The 17,988-nt window shown below is 48.0% G+C and overlaps 1 protein-coding gene across 1 annotated transcript in view; it reads left to right on the top strand.

Annotated features, from left to right (window-relative positions):
- SLC26A5 (solute carrier family 26 member 5) overlaps positions 1-17,988 on the top strand; it is a 676,177-nt gene that overhangs the window by 229,988 nt on the left and 428,201 nt on the right. Inside the window, exon 4 of the mRNA XM_069628070.1 lies at positions 2,383-2,493. Coding sequence (XP_069484171.1) covers positions 2,383-2,493 — 111 coding nt within the window. The remainder of the gene's footprint in view (positions 1-2,382; positions 2,494-17,988) is intronic.

The following is a 17,988-nucleotide window of genomic DNA, read 5'->3' as shown; positions in this document are numbered from 1 at the left end:
GCTGCTTGTCGCCCCACATTCTGGTGTGTTCACTTTCCGTGTTGATATTCAAGATCAAGCTTGTCAGAAGATCTTTGAGGGGCCTCGGAGCAGAAGTTATTTCACCTCTCTGCACTGACATTTGATGTCAATGTCTCATTTATAAGGCTGATCACCTTTTCTATCCACCCCAAATGGTTGCCAAGTGCTTAACTCTTTTCACATTCCGGTCTGCAAGTACAGAATTGGCTCCATTCCACATCTGGTCCTCTTTATCCCATCTTGTCAATAAGGGTTGGGCAGCCCTCTTCCTGGGAGGTGGGAGGGAAAATCCAGCTCAAGCCATGGGGAGAGTACAGCAAGTGGGACACAAATTTCTAGCTCTTCCCCTTTTTATGCTAGCATGTTTCCATGCAGAACCCTGGCTCCAGTCTTGCCTCTTGAGTGCCTATGCTCGCCAGGATTCTTTTACCGTTTCAGGCTCTGGCATGCAAGAAAAATAAACGAACATGCCAAGCACCATGAAGAGAAGGCAGAAAACCTTGAAGCAGTTACCTGCCTGAAGGAACCTCCAGCCGCGATCCCCACGACGAAGTGGCTAAAGAGCGAGCGAGAGACGCCGACTCCAGCCTTGCAGCAGTATGAAGGCGCTGCAGTACAGAGCGGCTGCGCAATGAACAGGACCGGCAAAAACCGTTGGTAGTCCCACAATGTATAATCACCCACTAGGCCATCCAGGACTTTCAAGGGGAAGGTTCCTCAGACTTACCCTAGGGGTCCCCACCGATGCGACCATGAGAACAAACTTTGGCGTGAGTTTTACTTCACTGTCAAATCTCCTGGGTAGCAGCCCGCACAGAGAAAGTGGTCAGGGCTAAAACCTGATTTTAAGCATTTCTGCACACAGGCATGCCCTTTTGGATGCTGGTATGTTATCTGAAAGGCAGACAAAGGCAATTAGAAGCTGGTAGTACCTAAGATGTCTTTTATAACAGACAACCTATGTGGTGACGTATCTAGTCTGGTTGCTGTATCATGCCATAGCTAATGACGTGCTACAGTAGTGAGACGGTTCAATTGAGTAGCATTTATAAAATAAGCGATTGAGTATTGTATGATGGAACATAATACTCCATTACCTAAATACACATGCATACAATATAGGTGAGGTCTGTTGGAGCGTACCCTTTCTGTGTTGCTGTTTTCTGCCATTAAACATGTTTCTGAAAAGCAATGTCGGGCATTCACACTATCAATGTTGCCTCTATATCGCAATAACCGGGAGCTGCCACTATGCCCACGGCTTCCATAAGGAAAACTATGTCTTCTTAACACCTTTATGTACTTCATAATGTGTTGTACTATAACAGTTAACTGGATACTGTTGTTCACATATCACCTGATACCTCCTTTATAATATCTTCCATTCTCTGAGTAATTTACTTCGAAGGAATTTTGCTGAAAAAACGCATTGGAATATATAGGGGCTTGGGGTGAGAGTTTACAAGGGGTGGGGTGGGGCACGGGACTAGTATAGGGAAATGGTGGTTTTAATAAAAAAAAAATAGAACATTTGATGAGTTTTTTTCTGCAGAATTCCTTCGAAGTAGATTACATTGAAGGAATTCCCATCGGTAAAACGACATGGATCCTTTTGGAAGGCTTCATGTTGGATGCCAGCTTTAGAGGCGATGCTAAATTTGGTCGCTATATGCTCAAAAATAGATTTGCTGCACTCTGCTGGGCCATAACTGCTACCATCACCTAGAAATGATGTCCTTTTTGGGGATCTCCTCCAGCCCCATCTTGAAATCTACAAATGGATGCCATCCTGGTGAATGTAGAAAAAGGCAATTGATTGGAGGAAATCTGAATGGGCATATTGGTTGGAAGGGAGTGTTAGTGAATTACCTTTTTGCTTTTCATTTCTAATGCAGGTGCTGCGTCTGATCCATTTCAGCTTTATTTGGGGAGCTGTCATAATGTATAAGAAATGGGGTCAATGTACTAGAAACTAAGAAATCGCTACAGTCGACACCTGTACATAATCTAAACCGGATGGTGTAATTCTCACCCAGCTACCATCTGTTGGATTCTGATTGCAAAATCACTCAAGTTTTTAGATTATTTAGTTAATAAATAGTGTTTGATATTCGGATATTCTACTGTGTTGTGTGTTATTGTGATGATCTAGAAAACAAGACATTGTAGACTCGGAAAAAGGCAACTTGGAACAACATAAACCCGTTGTAAATTAAAGCAGCACAACGCACACATCCTTTATTCATTCAAACAGGATTAAAGCACTTTTTATGTTTCTACTTGACCATATTGGCATTTGCTTTAAGTATTGTTTATCTTGACACAGATAATGCTGACGCTTGGCCTTCTCCCCTTTTCTAGGTTTGGCCTATGCTTTGTTGGCAGCGGTTCCACCGGTGTTCGGCCTCTACTCTTCCTTTTATCCAGTTTTCTTGTACACATTCTTTGGAACCTCAAGACACATATCAATAGGTATGCCTTTATTTTGCTTGATCAAAATAGTGGAGGACAAATTGCCTGGTGTTTCGGGTGTATTTCTTAGTATCACGCAGTCTGAATAGAAGGCAGACTTTCAGTAGTAATCCTGTATTTTTTGGAAGGCAAGTTATAAACAGTTTGGTGCATGCTTGTAACACTATACAAATGCAAGGCGTGGGTATATTTGTTGATATTGCACTACCACAAGTCCATGTTTTTTGTCTTAGCAATCCTTTATAACTGAAACGATATAAATGTGTGGCTTCTTGGTACTATACTCCCCATGGACTTCCAGAGAGGTGTAGGGACTTGATTTGTGGTCCCCAGATGTTTGGACTACAAATCCCATGATGCTAAATCACAGAATGTGCTGCCTAGGTCTAATGGCAGTTGTAGTACAAGACACCGGGAAGGCCACATATTGAGTACCCAGTTCTGTTGAGTGTGCATTTAATTACTGCTCACTCAATATCCTTTTTCCTAATGTGGTATTACCATCCCCTCTCTACATTGCTCTCTCCTTCACTGCACTCCAAAAGCCTACAGTGGTCTTGAGTAGCCATTGCTAAAGGAAATTGTTAAAAACAAAAAGTAAAAAAAAAATCATGAATTGGAAATGTGTACATTTTATGATTTAGGTTTTACGGTGGCAGAACCTATTATTTGAACGATAACCATAAGGGAACTTAAAGAGAAAGCGTGTCAGGGATAAATGTCAATTTACATAATACCTGTCGGGTAAAGCTAAATATTCGCTATACGTACGGCAAAGGTTTCAATGTCCTAATCAATTTTGGGGAGCACGAAAAGAACGATGTCAGCATTTTATATTTGCCAGCTATTTCTTAGGGAAATTGATACGTTTTAGCGTGTGTTCTGCATTTTTGATAGTGTTTGATAAATGTATATTATGTCTATAAAATGTGGGAAATTGTACTCGTTTTTAAATATCATAAGAAATGTGTTTTTGATCAATTGAAATGTATATTTTTTTATTTTATTTTATTTTTTTTTTATTTGTATATAATCTTTCTAGATTTTTTAACAAAGTTTCCAAAAAAAAAAAAAAACAGTTGAGAAGGAAGGATTTGTTCGAAAGAAACGGAAGAAACGGTGGAACTTTTCATTCAGTCTGTGTTGGAAGAAGCACATTAAGGATGTATTTCATGATGTTTATAGTTGCCAACTGCCATGCCAGTTTGTCTCCGTCCAACAGTTTGTTCCAACACGTTTCTTCCTTTTGAAGAGTAAAGTTTGTAAAAAATGTCTGTCAGGTATCTATCACGAATTTCTATCGTCGCCGGACAGTTCAGGAGAAGGTGGCGTATGGTTTCCTTGTCCGTAGTGGGCTTGCAGAGACGGCAGAAGCTGGATAAGGATTGTTGTCTAATCGCCAGTATTTCGTTAGTTTCTAGAAGGTTCAATCTTATTTTTAAAAAATAATTTCGGGCCGCTCTATTTGGAAATAATTTCAGAAAAGGTTGGATAGAGTCGAGTTTCTTAGAGAAGGGAGGAAGGTGACTGGCAAGTTTGTACTTGAGGCAGAGTCGTTGGTGTTGATCCAGTCGAGTTCTTTGATTTTCTTGACAACTCGAACGGGATTGGCGATGAGATCTTCTGTGTTGCAGGCAACTGAGTCTAAGATGTTCAAGACTTTAGTTTCCCATCGAGTGAGCATATGGCAAGTACCCAGTCGGATTTCTTCACTTATCAGTTGGTATGCGTAGGGCGTTTCTTTCTGTCTACATTTCCGATAAAGCATGACGCTATTGCAATCCACAATTGATTTTAGCGAGGAGAGAGTTAGTTCTCGTCTAATTACTGGTATCGGAGTTGTTTTCGGCAGGCCCAAGATTGGGCGCCAGAAGTTTGCTTCTAGTTTTGGCCATAAGTCGTGAGGAAGATTCGGCATTGCTTCGGCGCCATGTGTCAAGGATGGGATAACTTTCCTTTTGTAGAAATCTCTTACAGGTCTAATTGAGAATGTATATTTAAAGTTCTTTATGTGTTAAAGGTTTGTAAGAAACCAAAATGAAACAGTAAAGTAGGCATTTCTATTCCCTTCAATGAGTGGAATTGCTATTCTAGTACACTCACCTGCCGAGGCTCTGGGAGGGGCAACAAGCATCACCAGTTAGGGGACTTTCCACTGTGAACACCAAACCAAATTTCTATCCATACATTGCCTACTGGGTCACCTGGCTGCAGTGGACCTGTGGTCCTCCACAACACACAGCAGTAACTGTATGCTGATGAAACACAGATGTTTAACACGGCTTTTCAATTAAATAATTGTTTAAATGACCATTAGGACTCGATTCCTGCAATAGATCCCAGGAACCAAAAGCAATGATGCATTTAAAGGAACATGATGGTGTTCTGGTCCAAGAATGATGTGTGTGCTTTATAGAGAACGATGAGAAGTCTGAACCAGCCAATAACATCAAACGTTAAAGGCACATGAGTTGGCCTCATTTGCTCTCCTGGACACTTCCTGCATGATGAACCTACTGACCAAGAAGTGGGGGACCGTTAGAGTGCATTCCCGAGCGCATGCATCTGTTCAGAGCTTCTTCATGGAAAGAGATGAGCCACATCTCCATGAGGCACGCTTCACTCACTACATGATAGCTTTGGGGGCTCAAAGCTGCAAAGTGACGAGGGATGCCATGCACAGCATAACACAAAGCAAAACCACTAATGAGAGAAGGAACGTACGGGCTCATTATGAGTTAGGTGGTAAAATGGCAGTAATTCCGCCCTGGCAGTATTACCATTACTGCCGGGATCACCCGCAGAATTACCGCCCTATCATGACCTGACGGGCGTGCGCACCACCCAGTGGGAATGGTAATACCATCCGGTACAACAATATTACTGTTACTGCTGCCACACCTGGCGGTATTACTGCTAACAGAAATGTCACAACCGGAATGGGAAGCACAGCAGCGGCCATCTTGAAAAACTCAATCCGCTCTGAATCTCCCATTTCCGGTTACCATTCGAACGCTATACTTAGGAATCCAATATGTCTCCAGAAAAGGGAAATGGTTGGCTCCCAGAACTCAGGCTGCGTAAGCCTAAGTTCAGAGAATCGCAGCTCACTGCTTTGGCTGATGCCGTTGTTGAGCATGCTGAGGAGCTGTTTGGGAGTAGACCGAGAAAGATCTCTACTCTGAGGACGTCTGCTATCTGGGCCGCCATCATGGACAAGGTGGCGGCAGTGGGCCCTACTCTACATGATGTAGAGGACTGCAGCAAGCGATGGAATGATTTGAAGGGCAGTGTCCATGGCCTGATCTCATGCCTCAGGAGGGAAGAGTGCTGTCACAGGAGGTGGCACAGTGGAACCCCCCCTCACCCTCGAGCTGTGGGAGTAGAAGCCCAGCTCCAATCTCCAGATGGAGGTCATCGAAAGCACAGAAGCCGGAGCAGAAAACCACAGAGATGGTGGTAAGTCTATCAGACCCCATGTACATGTGAATGCAGTGGCCAATAGCAAACGTCCCCCAACATAGATGAGCACAACTGGCAAGGGAATGGGCAAACACATGTCAATCACAGTAAATGCATAGTGAGTACACACATGTGCCAGCGGGGGCGGGGAAATATAGAAATGCACATGCACTATAGGTGAAACGTGCATGCAAACACATGGAAACATGAGAAGCACCAATGTGTGCCATGACAGTTCATGTTGGCAAGTGAAGTCTCAACACACCCACAACAACAATCCACCTTCGCAGGCCAAGAGGCAACATGCACATGCATGCACAGTCTACACCCTCAGCAGGCACTACCTCCACCTAGCAGTAGCAGCAGTCATTGGTCCAATAACACCCATGCCAATCGTACAAAATGTGCGTATGTAGAACACATACAATGTCGAATGAGTGTCTTGCAAGGATGCTGACATATCTGCAAGTTGACTGTCAGCATGTCATTGTAGTCTCAACAGGTACACAATCCACGAACAGTGAGGAGGCCTGACCCTCCGCTGCTGCCACACCATCCACCTCCACTCCTGCACAGACCAGACCCGGGAGTTAGCTGCAGAGCAAGGCAGTAAGGGTACTACTAACCAAACCCTCCACAGAGCCCACCACCTCTGCCTGTGCACAATATGACAGCTGTAGGGTCCAGGATAGGTGCCTGTGAACAGCGGCAGGCATTTCTTGAGGCACTGGAGAGGCAGCAGGTGGAACATATGCAGGCCATGTGACTACCTACAGTGGTGTTGACACTGGATGTCCCGTTCCCTCGGCCAGGCCACCGCTGCCATGATCACAGTTGGCCAATGAATGTGTGAACACAAAGGGGATGTCAGCCTTTACTGAGTCCCTCAACGTATGTATGCTGCTGACCCTGCCGCCTATCTGGGGGCAGGGGATCAGAGCCCTCCACCTCTGCTACCCCCACACAGAGTTCACAACCCAGAACCCCATGGCGCCGCTCACAGTGCCACCTGACTCCCAAGGTGCTGCAGCAAGCCTTCTTGCCCAAGAGGCACTGCAAGTAACTGACAACTGTGTGACAATGCAAGGGTGTTCTTGTGCTAGTGTTTTGGGGGGAGGTTTTACAGGGATGGTGTTGTGGGAATGGTGTTTTGAGAGGGGGTTTTGAGGAGGAGGAGGAGGCGGAGGTAGGTGGTGTTTTTGGTTGTTTCTTGGGGAGGGTTTTGGGTGAGGGTTGTTTGACATTTGCACATTAAATAGCTGTTCACTAAAAAGCAATGCTAGGACATTCCTTGTGTGCAAGTGTTTAATTAATAATGCAACTATATACAAAGGTGCATAGTAAGTGCATTTCAATTGTCATCAAAAGAAATTGCCAATCCGTTCTTGCCGAACCAGACGCCCATCCTTACCCTCTTCCCGCTCACTGCATGGCAGTGCAGCACCCGCAGGTAGTTTGTCATCCTCTTCTGGGTGTGGCATGTCCTCATTGGGGGACAGGGGAATATTCTGCCTGATGAAAATGTTATGCAGCATGGCACAGGCACGAACAATTTGTCCCTTCTTCTCTAGCCTGTACATTAGGGCCCCTCCAGACCACGGTAGGCACCAGAAACTAGCCTTCAACAGGCCGAGGGTCCCCTCAATGCAGAACCTGATCCGGACGTGTGCCCCGTTTCAGGCCACCTCCTACGGCGTCTGTGTATTCTGCACTGTTGTCATCAGCCATGGTAGCTTGGGGTCCAGAGTCACAATGCAAGGGCAAAGGTCATAGGTGTCATACGCACAGCATTGTGGATGTGTTGTCCATTGCAACGGCATGTAGAAAGACAGTCTGTGCGTGCATTTCACAAGTATTGTCACACACCATGGTTTACCCTACTAGTACTAACATGTTTAATTTATTGGGTATTTATAATGTGCTTATACAGCAAAGTGTTTCAAAGCGCATTTTTTGTGCATATGGAGTCATTCATTCGGGGTGGGTGGGGGGGTACATTGCTCTGTCATGGGATATCATGCACACAGCTCACAGCCAGCACTCCTCGCTTTCAGGGTCTGTGATTGTCAGGGCAGCATGCCATGGTGCCTGTGTTTGGCCTGTGCGTTGCTCCCATCATGTGCTGTAATGGTGTTTCTGATGTTTGTTAATCTGCTTAGAATCACATGCTGTGCATAGGGCCGACATCCAGTGGTCACTGCGGAGTATTGCATTTTGTTTTTCGTAGTTGAAAAGGGGACGTCGACAAGGCGTGTCTGTAACACTATCCCTATAGTGACGTGCGTTGTACCCACAATCCCTCACGCGTCGAGGTCCCTCAGATTGTTTTTTTCCGCCCAGCTACTAGTCGCCTTTATGCGGAGCTCCTCGAGAGACATTGCCAAATAGTTTCTTCGACCTTTGGTCGTTTGTTATTAATATCAATAACGTAGATCCCTCCCTCGACGCAGAGCTGTTTCTCCGCCGAGCAAGATCTTCGACGGAAGGACGAGAGGAGGGGATCCTTCGGCGCTGCCGAACACGTGGCCTGGCCTCGTCAGCCATACACAGTAGGGAGAGTGGGGTTGTGTGGTCTTTCTTTCTCTTTAAGAATGTCTTTCTCTTTCCCCTCCCTCTCTTTCGAGGTCGTAGTCACACCTCTTGCCCTCAGCTATGGAGAGGACGCCATTTAGGTTTTGCCCGCTTTGCAAGGGTAAATATACCTGGAAGGATAAGCACAAACGGTGCAACCGTTATTTACCCCTCGATCACCAGGAGGACGGCTGTGGGCCTGTAAATTACTAAAGCCCAAAACTCTAAAAGACCGCAGGGTCAAAAGGTGGGCGGCCTACGCCATGTCTAGGCCTGACTCCTCGCCCGCTGCCGCCGCTGCCGAATGTGACGAGGACAGTGACTACACGGCCCCCGTAACGGAGGTTGTAGACCTCTCAAAGGAGCGTTCACGCTCCCATTTACTACAGTATTGTCAATCGTGGCCTAGTTCTGTGGGTTGTAGTCTGTTATGTGCGGGTTGTGAGAGCAGATCTTGCATGTGCAGGGCCTTGACAGGGCATGCATTCTTCAGTTGTGGTAATCCTCCCACCCCCACATGGCATGTCAATTGCACTGTGAGATGGCACTTGTACTCACCCAATATCCATGTCTGTTGCCCTTTGTGCCTCTGCATGCATCCCGGCAGTGTGCTGTTCCGCAGGACCATGGCATCGTGAGTGGAACAAGGAAAGCAGGCACAGCAGTGTGTAATGATCGCAAGCAACCTGAACATTTAGGGAGTGGGACTGCTTTCGGTTGCGGTATACCTCTTCAGATGCCTGGGATGCCACCAACTCCACATTGGTGCAGTCCAGAGCAGCAATGACATTGGGCATGTTGGCTGTTGCATAAAAAACATACCTTCATGGCGTTCTCCTGTGCCAGGGTGGTGGGCAGTGAGATGTGCCGAGAGTAATGGTGCAGGAGTGCTTCCTGCACGAGCACATTGGAAAATGTGGGCTGGGACATGCCTTGCAGCATGCACACCCTGTGGTGGAAGGTGCAGTTGCCAGGAAAAGCAGGGCTGACACAAGCTTCAACAGCAGGGGTAAGGCTGTCCTGATGTTTATCCTGCTCTCCTTTTCATCCTGGATCAGGGTGAGCAGCTCAGCAATGGTCTCCCTGTTCAGCCAGTACAGGGTGATTAGCTGGCTGTCTGTCAAGATCCAGGGTGAAGGCCTGACCTGAGGTACGAGGACTCGCCTTGTATGGCGTCATTTGTCCCCTCACCCTCATTTAGCCTCTGCAGCTCAATGCGAAGCTGGAGCAGCTGCATGTTCATGTGCACAGAAGCCAATGGCAACATGATGGTGTTGGAAAGTGGGTTTGGGCGCATTGTGAGCCTTATGTACCTTCCTGAGTGGATAGGGGTGCACCTGTGGCTCAATCTCCATCACCTGTGCACTGTGATTTTGGTGGTATCACCGCCCAATTTCAACAGTATTACTGCCCTTTTTCAACTTGTAAATCGGCAGTAATAACGTTTTGTGATTTTGGCGGTAATATTGCCAACATTAAATCCGCCTGCGTTAACTCTGCCAATGGTATTACCGTTGGCGGCATTACCGCCGGCAGTAATATAGTTGCCTCCTAATTTGGTGGAACGGTAAAAGTGGCAGTAATACTGTTACCACCACCTTTAACGTATACTTGTAATGAACCCGAGAATGCCTAAATCTAGGAAACTCTAACAAAGACACTGACAATGCACTTGAAAGAGTGAAGCAGTAGCTTCCTAAACAGTGTTAAGAAGCAGCAGTCAGTTAATGGCCATTTTAGGATTTGTGCCTTAGAATGAAGTTTATTTAAGCAGCCTTAAGTCTGTCGGTATTGGAAGGTGATCTATAAAAACGAGTGCCTCTCTGCAAGCATTAACGGACCAGTGTCTGGGACTGAATCAGGCAAGAAAAATACTGGACCAGCCAGTGGCAGGAGACAGACCATCTGAACCAATCTATCTACTATTTGTCTGTGTTCTCTGAAGTTGCTTTGAGTGTGAGCTGGAGGTTGAAGATGTCTGATTAAGGTGGGACAGGCTCAGACTGTTGGTTTCTACCAGTGATGTTGTGACATCGTAGAAGTTTCTGCAAATGAGGCCTGGAGTTGTGTGTCTCATGGAAATGCAACGTCCTTGTCTTGTCTCGTTGTTGAACACAGGTCAATTACTACTTTAGGAGTTCAACACAGAAATGTTTTTATAATGTGCTCTAATCGAAGTCTCAGGATTGCAATACACATTTTTTGTGTGCATATTTTTTATGGAGTGGGCTACACTTGGGGACAAGTTTGATGCTAATACGACTGTAATTCTGCCTCTGCGGAATTACTGTTACCGCCATGGTGTCCAGCGGAATTACCACTGTATTATAACTTGGCAGGAGTGCGCACACATCCATTGGCGCTAACATTAATTCTGTCCGTTGGAATTACAGCCGAAAATGAGTGTCGGCTGCTATTTCTGCCCAGAATCGCAGAATTACAGTTGCCGCCAAAACATTCAGTACCAATTCCACCGGAGGAATTACTACCGGCAGAAATAGCATCAGCGCCGGAATGGGAAGCACAGTGACCAGCTTGAAAAATCAAATCCACTCTGAAGCCCCCATTTCCAGTTACCCTCCGGATACAGAAGGAAGAGACACAGGACAAAGGGAAAGGAAGGGCCCAGTATGCGGCTCAGGAAATAGAATTTCAGTGAGGCAGAACTGCAGGGCCTCACTGATGAGGTAGTGGCCCATGCCGAAGAGCCTTATGGCTCTAGGCAGAGAAAAACATCTGGCCAGAGGAAGGCTGCCATCTGGGCGAGAATCCGCAACAAGGTCATGGCAGTAGGCACAGTCCCACGGGACAGTGAGGACTTTAGCAAAAGGTGGAATGACCTCAAGGCCAGTGTCTGCAGTCTGCAGTCTCCTGTCAAAACACAGACAGGAGACATCTGCCACAGGAGGTGGCATTGTGGCCCCCCCCGTGTCCTGACCCCGTTGAAGGCAAAGGCTAGCAGCATCCTCCACATGGAGCAGATCCAGGGTGTTGTGAATGCCGAGGTTGGAGCCAACAGCCAAGGCAAAGCTGGTGAGTATGAATGGCCCCTCCCATGACAGTGCACTGGCCAAATTACCATTGCATGCATGTGTTACTCAGCATAGATGGGCCCAAAGGACGTTGGAATGTGTTGCCACATGCCAATGCACCCAAAGGCAACGCCACCACATGTGTGTGAAAGGGAAAGTGGGTCACTGTGCACATGCCCATGCACTGTAGTATGGATTACCTGGTCAGCCCATGCAACTATGAGCAGCACCCATGTGTGCTGCGAAAGGCCAAGTGCCAAAGTGAACCAAAGCACAACAGCATGTACAGGCCACATTGCCAGCCCGACAGGTAAAGGTCCCATGCCAATGGGCAGTACACCCTCAAGAGACACTTCCCTACCTTCCATTAACCATATAGATTCTGTATGATGACCTTCCGCTATGTAGCATGAATGACTAGCAAGACCATGTGTGCATGATGACTTGCAGCATGCCATTGTCCACCCAACAGGCTCAGTCGACTCAGGAGGAGGATGCAGGCCCATCTACCTCCCATTTGGGCCATTAGTGGGACTAAAGCAACCTGCACCGCCCACAATGGGAAAATCAGGAGAAAGGGCAGGAGCGAGGCACCAGGGCCCAGCAGCGTCATGCCAGTGGCAACAGCCACTCCATAGTCTGCTCCTGTGATCTTTTCAGGGAAGCCAGATGCTGCTACCGGTGCACATCAAACTGCACCCACACTCACCAGTCTGGCCAATGACACCCCATTGTCACCTTAGCCAGACGACCAGGCACATGTCCAGCATGACTTGGAATTAGAGGGTGACACTGCAAGTTGAGGTCGCAGGGGTTTCAGGTCCCACTGCTTCACCCACAGCCCTCCCTTAGCCCACCACCAAAGGCACAGCATTCTCTCGATGTAATATGGAGGAGGCTAGACATGATGGAGCGGCAAAAGATCAACATGGAGGCACTTGCAGATGCCAAAGTCTAGTACCTGCAGGCAATCCCTGACCCTGTTCGTGGCACCTCAGAGGATTGCGAGGTTCTTGGACTGGGAGCGCTGACAATTGTCAGTGGCAACTGCTGCCCTGACCATGGTGGGACAGAGGGTGAGCGAGCTCACGGAGGGCATATCGGCATTCGCTCAGTCAATGCAGGCAAGCATGCTGCTGACCCTCCTGAAAATTCAGCACCCGCCTACAGGCAGAACTACCTGGCAAGGGCAAGAGGCCAAGAAAATGAGTGACACACTGCATTTCACTTTTATCACTGAGCACAGGGAAGGAGGATTGGTAGTGGCATGGGGGTTGGTGATGGTGGAGGTGGGTGTGTATGGGTGTTGAGGATAGGGAAGGTGGATGGGTACGGGTGTCTGGGATGGGGAGGTTGGTGGGTATGGGTATGGTTATGGGGGTGGGGGGATGGGTATGGGTATGGGTGTTGGGTTTTGGGGAGGTGGGTAGTTATGGGTTTTGGGGATGTATGCTTTGACACTGCAGAAATAAATGCACATTCACTTGAAGCAATGCTCGGACAATCCTTTTTGTGTGAATGCAATGTATTCAAGATATGGCACAAAGGTGAGCAGCAGGTGACAATCGATGTGTTCAGAAATAACTGTCTGTTCATTCTTGCCGCACCAAACCTTCCCTTCCCTTCTCTCCTCCCTCTCACTGTGTGGCAGCACTGCACCTGCTGGTATTGAGTCGTTGTCTTCTGGGGAGGCATGTCCTCATAAGGGGGTGATGGGTATTTCACCTGATGCAGATGTTGTGCAGCATGGCACAGGCAAGAATTGTGTGTCCAACCTTCTCTATCCTGTATGTCAAGGCCCCTCCGGTTCTAGTTAGACACCCCAAACAGCCCTTCGCTCGATGCACAGCCTGGTCCTGACGTGTGACTCATTGAAGTCCACCTCCTGTGGCATACGTGGATTGCGCACAGCTGTCATTAGCCATCATAGTTGAGGATATCCAGAGTCACCTGCAAGGGCAAAGGTCCCAGGTGTCAGTCACAGTGCATTGTGGATGTGTTGCCTTTTGAAAGTACATATTGATGGACACTGTGCATGCATTTCCCGTGTATTGTCCTACAACATCGTTGTCCATCCCAGTTACTGCATTCAATGCCATTCACTATGGTGGTACATATGCATTGTCATGTTACACCTTGCACACAGCTCACAACCAGCAGTCATCACTCTCCTGGTCTGTGATTGGCATTGCAGTGTGCATTTGGCCTGTATTGGCCAGTATGCTGCTTTCATGCATGTGGGTGATTTGTTGTTCTTGTGTGCCTTCCATCATGGCTTTAGATACATGGTTATCAGGTTACATGGCATTACTTTCAACCAGTGTGACACTGTCTTTGTGCAGTGTTGAGCTGTGACATTTAATGTGTAGGTATGTGTCCCCTTGCATTGTGAGTCCTGCAGAGAGGGGTGTGTGTGTGTGTGTGTGTGTCTCTCCGTCCTGTGGTTTGGTGGCTGTCGAGTGCGAGGGGTGAGAGCAGCTCTTGACAGGGCATTCATTGATCAGTTGTAGTAATGTCACCCCACTTTCACATAAGATTTCACAAGTGCTGCGGGATCTCTGAGTGATTGCGCTTATACTCGCCCAGTATCCAAACCGCTGGCCTCTGTGGCTCTCCATGTAGGTAGGCAGTGTCCTGTTCTGCAGGAACGTGGCATTGTGTATGGAATCACAGAAGTGGGCACAACAGTGTGTGATCACGAGGCCCGCATCGCAGGTCACCTCAACATTCATGGAGTGCTACTGCTGCATGTTGCGGTATACCTCTTCGGATAACTGTGGGGCACACAATGCCACATGGGTGCAGTCCAGAGCGGCAATTACGTTGGAATGGTGGGCTGCTGCATGAAAACATGCCTTTGTGGCATTTATCTCTGCCGGGGTGGTGGGCAGGGAGATGTGCCAGAGGCATGGCGCAGGAGTGCTTCTAGCCCCTGCATGTGTGAAATAGTGGGCTAAAACATGCCATGCAGCATGCCCATGCAGTGCTGGTAGGTGCCAGTTGCAAGGAAATGTAGGACTGACACAACCTTCAGCAGCAGCAGCGTTAAGGCTGTTTTTATGTTAATCCTGCTTATGTCATCATGAATCGGAGAGCGTAGTTCTACAATGGTATCCCTGTTCAGCCGGCACAGGGTAATCGGCTGATTGTCAGTTAAGGTCCAGGCCGAGGACCTGACCCGGGGAATGTGCCCTCCCCTTGCATGGCATCTCTGCTGCCTTCTATCTGCGCCCTGTTTAATGTGGAGCAGGAGAAGCTGCATGTCCCAGTTTGCAACAGCAAGTGGCAGCCTGGTGTTGGAAAGTGTATTTTGGTTAGGTGCAAGCCTTTCTTTTGTAGTCTTTCAGGGTGGATTGGGTGCACCTGTGACTTATTTTCCATCAACTGTATGCCTTTACTGCCACCTTTTTAGATGGAGGTAACTGCACTCTGTTTTGGTTGAATTACTGCCCATTTTTGGTGTTGTTTCATCTAGTAATGTGGCAGAAATACTGTTTTGAATCTTGGCTGTAATTACGCCAGTGGAATTAGTGCTGATATGCATGGGGAGTGTAACCCTGACCTTTCCCGAGTGGATTCCTGCCTCTACCATTCCTATGCAGACATACTCCTCTTTTGAATGCCTTGTCTGTGGGCTCTCTCTCTCTCTCCTAGCTACTCTTACTGTTGCTACTCTCTACCTGCCTCCTGGACAAATCACCTCATTTCTCTGAGTGGGCCAACCTCATCCTCCTCCCTCCTGGCCTCAACCATTCAACTCCTCCTCCTGGGTGACCTCAACATCCATATCGATTCTCCCTGTTCCTCCTCTATGCTCTTTGGCGACCTCTGTGATTCCCTCTCCCTTTCTATCTTCCCCTCTGGCCCGAAACACTCTGCAGGACACATACTTGATGTCTAAATCTCCTCTGGCACCCCCCCTCTCTATCCCTCTGACCATCCCTCCCTCCTGGAGTGCCACACTGCCTCCTCTCCTCTCATCTCTCCCTCTCTTCCTCCTAAGCCAAGCCTACCCCAACATTGCCCCCTACTTTCTCTGACATCCGGCCCATGAAGTGTGTGTGTCAGTTGAGTCTTTCACTGCCACCTTCTCTCCCCCCCCCCCCTCTACACCTCTGGCTGACTCACACCCGGACACAGCCCTTTCCCTGCTCTACTCTTCCATTTCTGACACTCTTGATGCTCTTACCCCTGTCATGAGGATCCTTTTGAAGTCCAAAGCCAAGTGCAATTCGTGGTTTGACTCCGACCTAGCTACACTTAAATGTAAGTGTAGGGCGGCTGAGAGGAAATGGAGGGCTTCTTGTTCATCCTCTGACAAACTGGCCTGTCGCCTGCTCCAAAGGCAATACCGACTCTCTGTCCTCACCAAGAAGAGAGTCCATATCGAAGCCCATGTCTCTGTGGCATCTAACAACTCGGCCGAACCTTTTATAATCTGCAAGGAACTGGCCAACCCTGCTGCAATCTCTACACCTCCTCTTGCCTCCCAGGCTCTTTGAAATGCCCTTGCCTCTAACTTTATCTCAAAAACCCAGGACATCCTGTCCACCCTCTCCTCCCCTCGCCCTCCTCTCCCCTCTCCTTCTGCACTTGCTTACCCTCCTTTAGCCAGCCCCTAACCTCTTTCTCATACTTTCCTCTATTCTCCCCTGATGAGGTTGCTAGACAAGTCAGATCTATGAAAGCCTCATCAAAACAGGTTCATCCCTGTTCCTCTAAAACCATCAAGGACCACATTGATACCCTTTCTCCGGACCTTCCAAATTTTAGCAACCGCTCCTTCGCCTCTGGATCCTTCCCCTCCCCTCTGAAGCACTCCCTTGTGCATCCTCTTCTCAAGAAACCCACAGCTGATCCTTCTTGTCCTGCTAACTATCGTCCAATTTCTATTACTCCCTTTCTGGGTAAACTCCTAGAAAAGCTAGCCATCTCTCGGCTTAACCTCGGCTTAACCTCGGCTTAACCTTCATTTCGACTCTCTCTCCAGAGCTTCAGAGCTGCCAGAAGCCCAGAAACTGCTCTCCTGAACATCCGTGAAGATCTGCTCTCCAACCTTGACTCTAACATTCCTTCCGTCCTCCTTCTACTCGATCTCTCTTCGACACGGTCAACCATATCACCCTGGTCAACCATCTCCTCGATAACCTGGGTATCACTGATCAGGCTCTGGCCTGGCTGACCTCTTTCCTCTCTGATCGACCCTCCCAGGTCCAACTTGGGTCCTTCCTATCATCTATCTCCGTCTCTATCTGTGGTGTTACCCAGGGGTCTAACCTCTCGCCCCTTGGCTTTTCAAACAATACATTGCAAATTTCGATCACTGCATTGTCATTTTCTGCTCAAATTTCCTGTGCTATGCTGACAACACTCGACTCATTTTCAGGCTGCCCTCTGCCACCTCCTCTCCTTCTCTCATCTCCGATTGCCTAACTGCCATTCAGGATTGGTGTGCCGCCAATGATCTTTGTCTAAATGCCAACAAGACTGAGATTTTCCTCATCAGTACACCTTCTCCATCCTTTCCCCTCACTCTCTGGTCAGCCTCACTTGGCCCTCCTCCTACCCCTACCTACGAGGGTGAGAACCTCCGGGGTAATCTTTGATTCCATACTTTCCTTCTCCGCCCACATCTGACACCTCTAAAAAGTCAAACTTCTTACTGCACCTCCTAAGAGGTACCCTGCCTTTCCTCTCCTTCCCCCAGAAGCTCATCGTCTCCCAAGCTCTGGTTCTCTTTAGGTTGGACTATTGTAACAGCCTCCTTCTAAATCTACCTGCCTCTACTCTCCGGCCTTTACACCGAATCCAGAACAGGACTGCGAGACTTGTCCTTGGCCTCAAGCCCTGGGATCGTATCTCTCCATCTCTGAAATCCCTTCATTGGCTCCCAGTGGATGCAAGGATTAAATTCAAAATCCTATGCATTGTTCACAAGGCTTTCTGTGGCCTGGGGCCAAAATACCTTCAATTATCCCTCCGTAAATACCTCCCCTCTCATGCTCTTAGCTCCTCTAACTCCCTCAGGGTCAGTCGTTTTTCAAAGAAACAAGCTGGTGGCAGATCTCTGTCTTCGGCTGGGGCCTCCCTCTCAGTTTCAGAAGCACCTCAATACCTTCCTCTTTGCTTCTGCCTTCGCCCCCCCTCTCCCATCCGATCTGTTTCTCTCTTGGCACCGTGCACCTGGCCACCCTCTGTCCTCTGGGCCCAGGTACCTGCTCACCCTGCGACCATCCTGCACTGTTTGCGGGCCACCCCATGCACTGGGGTCTGTATCTGTACCCATACAGCCCCCACCCCATTTCTTCTTTCTGCACTTACTCGGACATACCCTGTCTGTCGTCTTTAACCCAGCACGTGCCACTTGTTTGGCTGCACTACCATTGTTTATTGCCTTTATTATTTATTTTATTTGTTATTGATCTGTTTT

The sequence above is a fragment of the Ambystoma mexicanum genome, chromosome 12 (assembly GCF_040938575.1).
Source record: "Ambystoma mexicanum isolate Mex_15411 chromosome 12, UKY_AmexF1_1, whole genome shotgun sequence".
NCBI classification, from domain to species: domain Eukaryota; kingdom Metazoa; phylum Chordata; class Amphibia; order Caudata; family Ambystomatidae; genus Ambystoma; species Ambystoma mexicanum.
The sequence above is the reverse complement of the archived record's forward strand: the minus strand, read 5'-3'. Positions and strand labels throughout refer to the sequence as shown.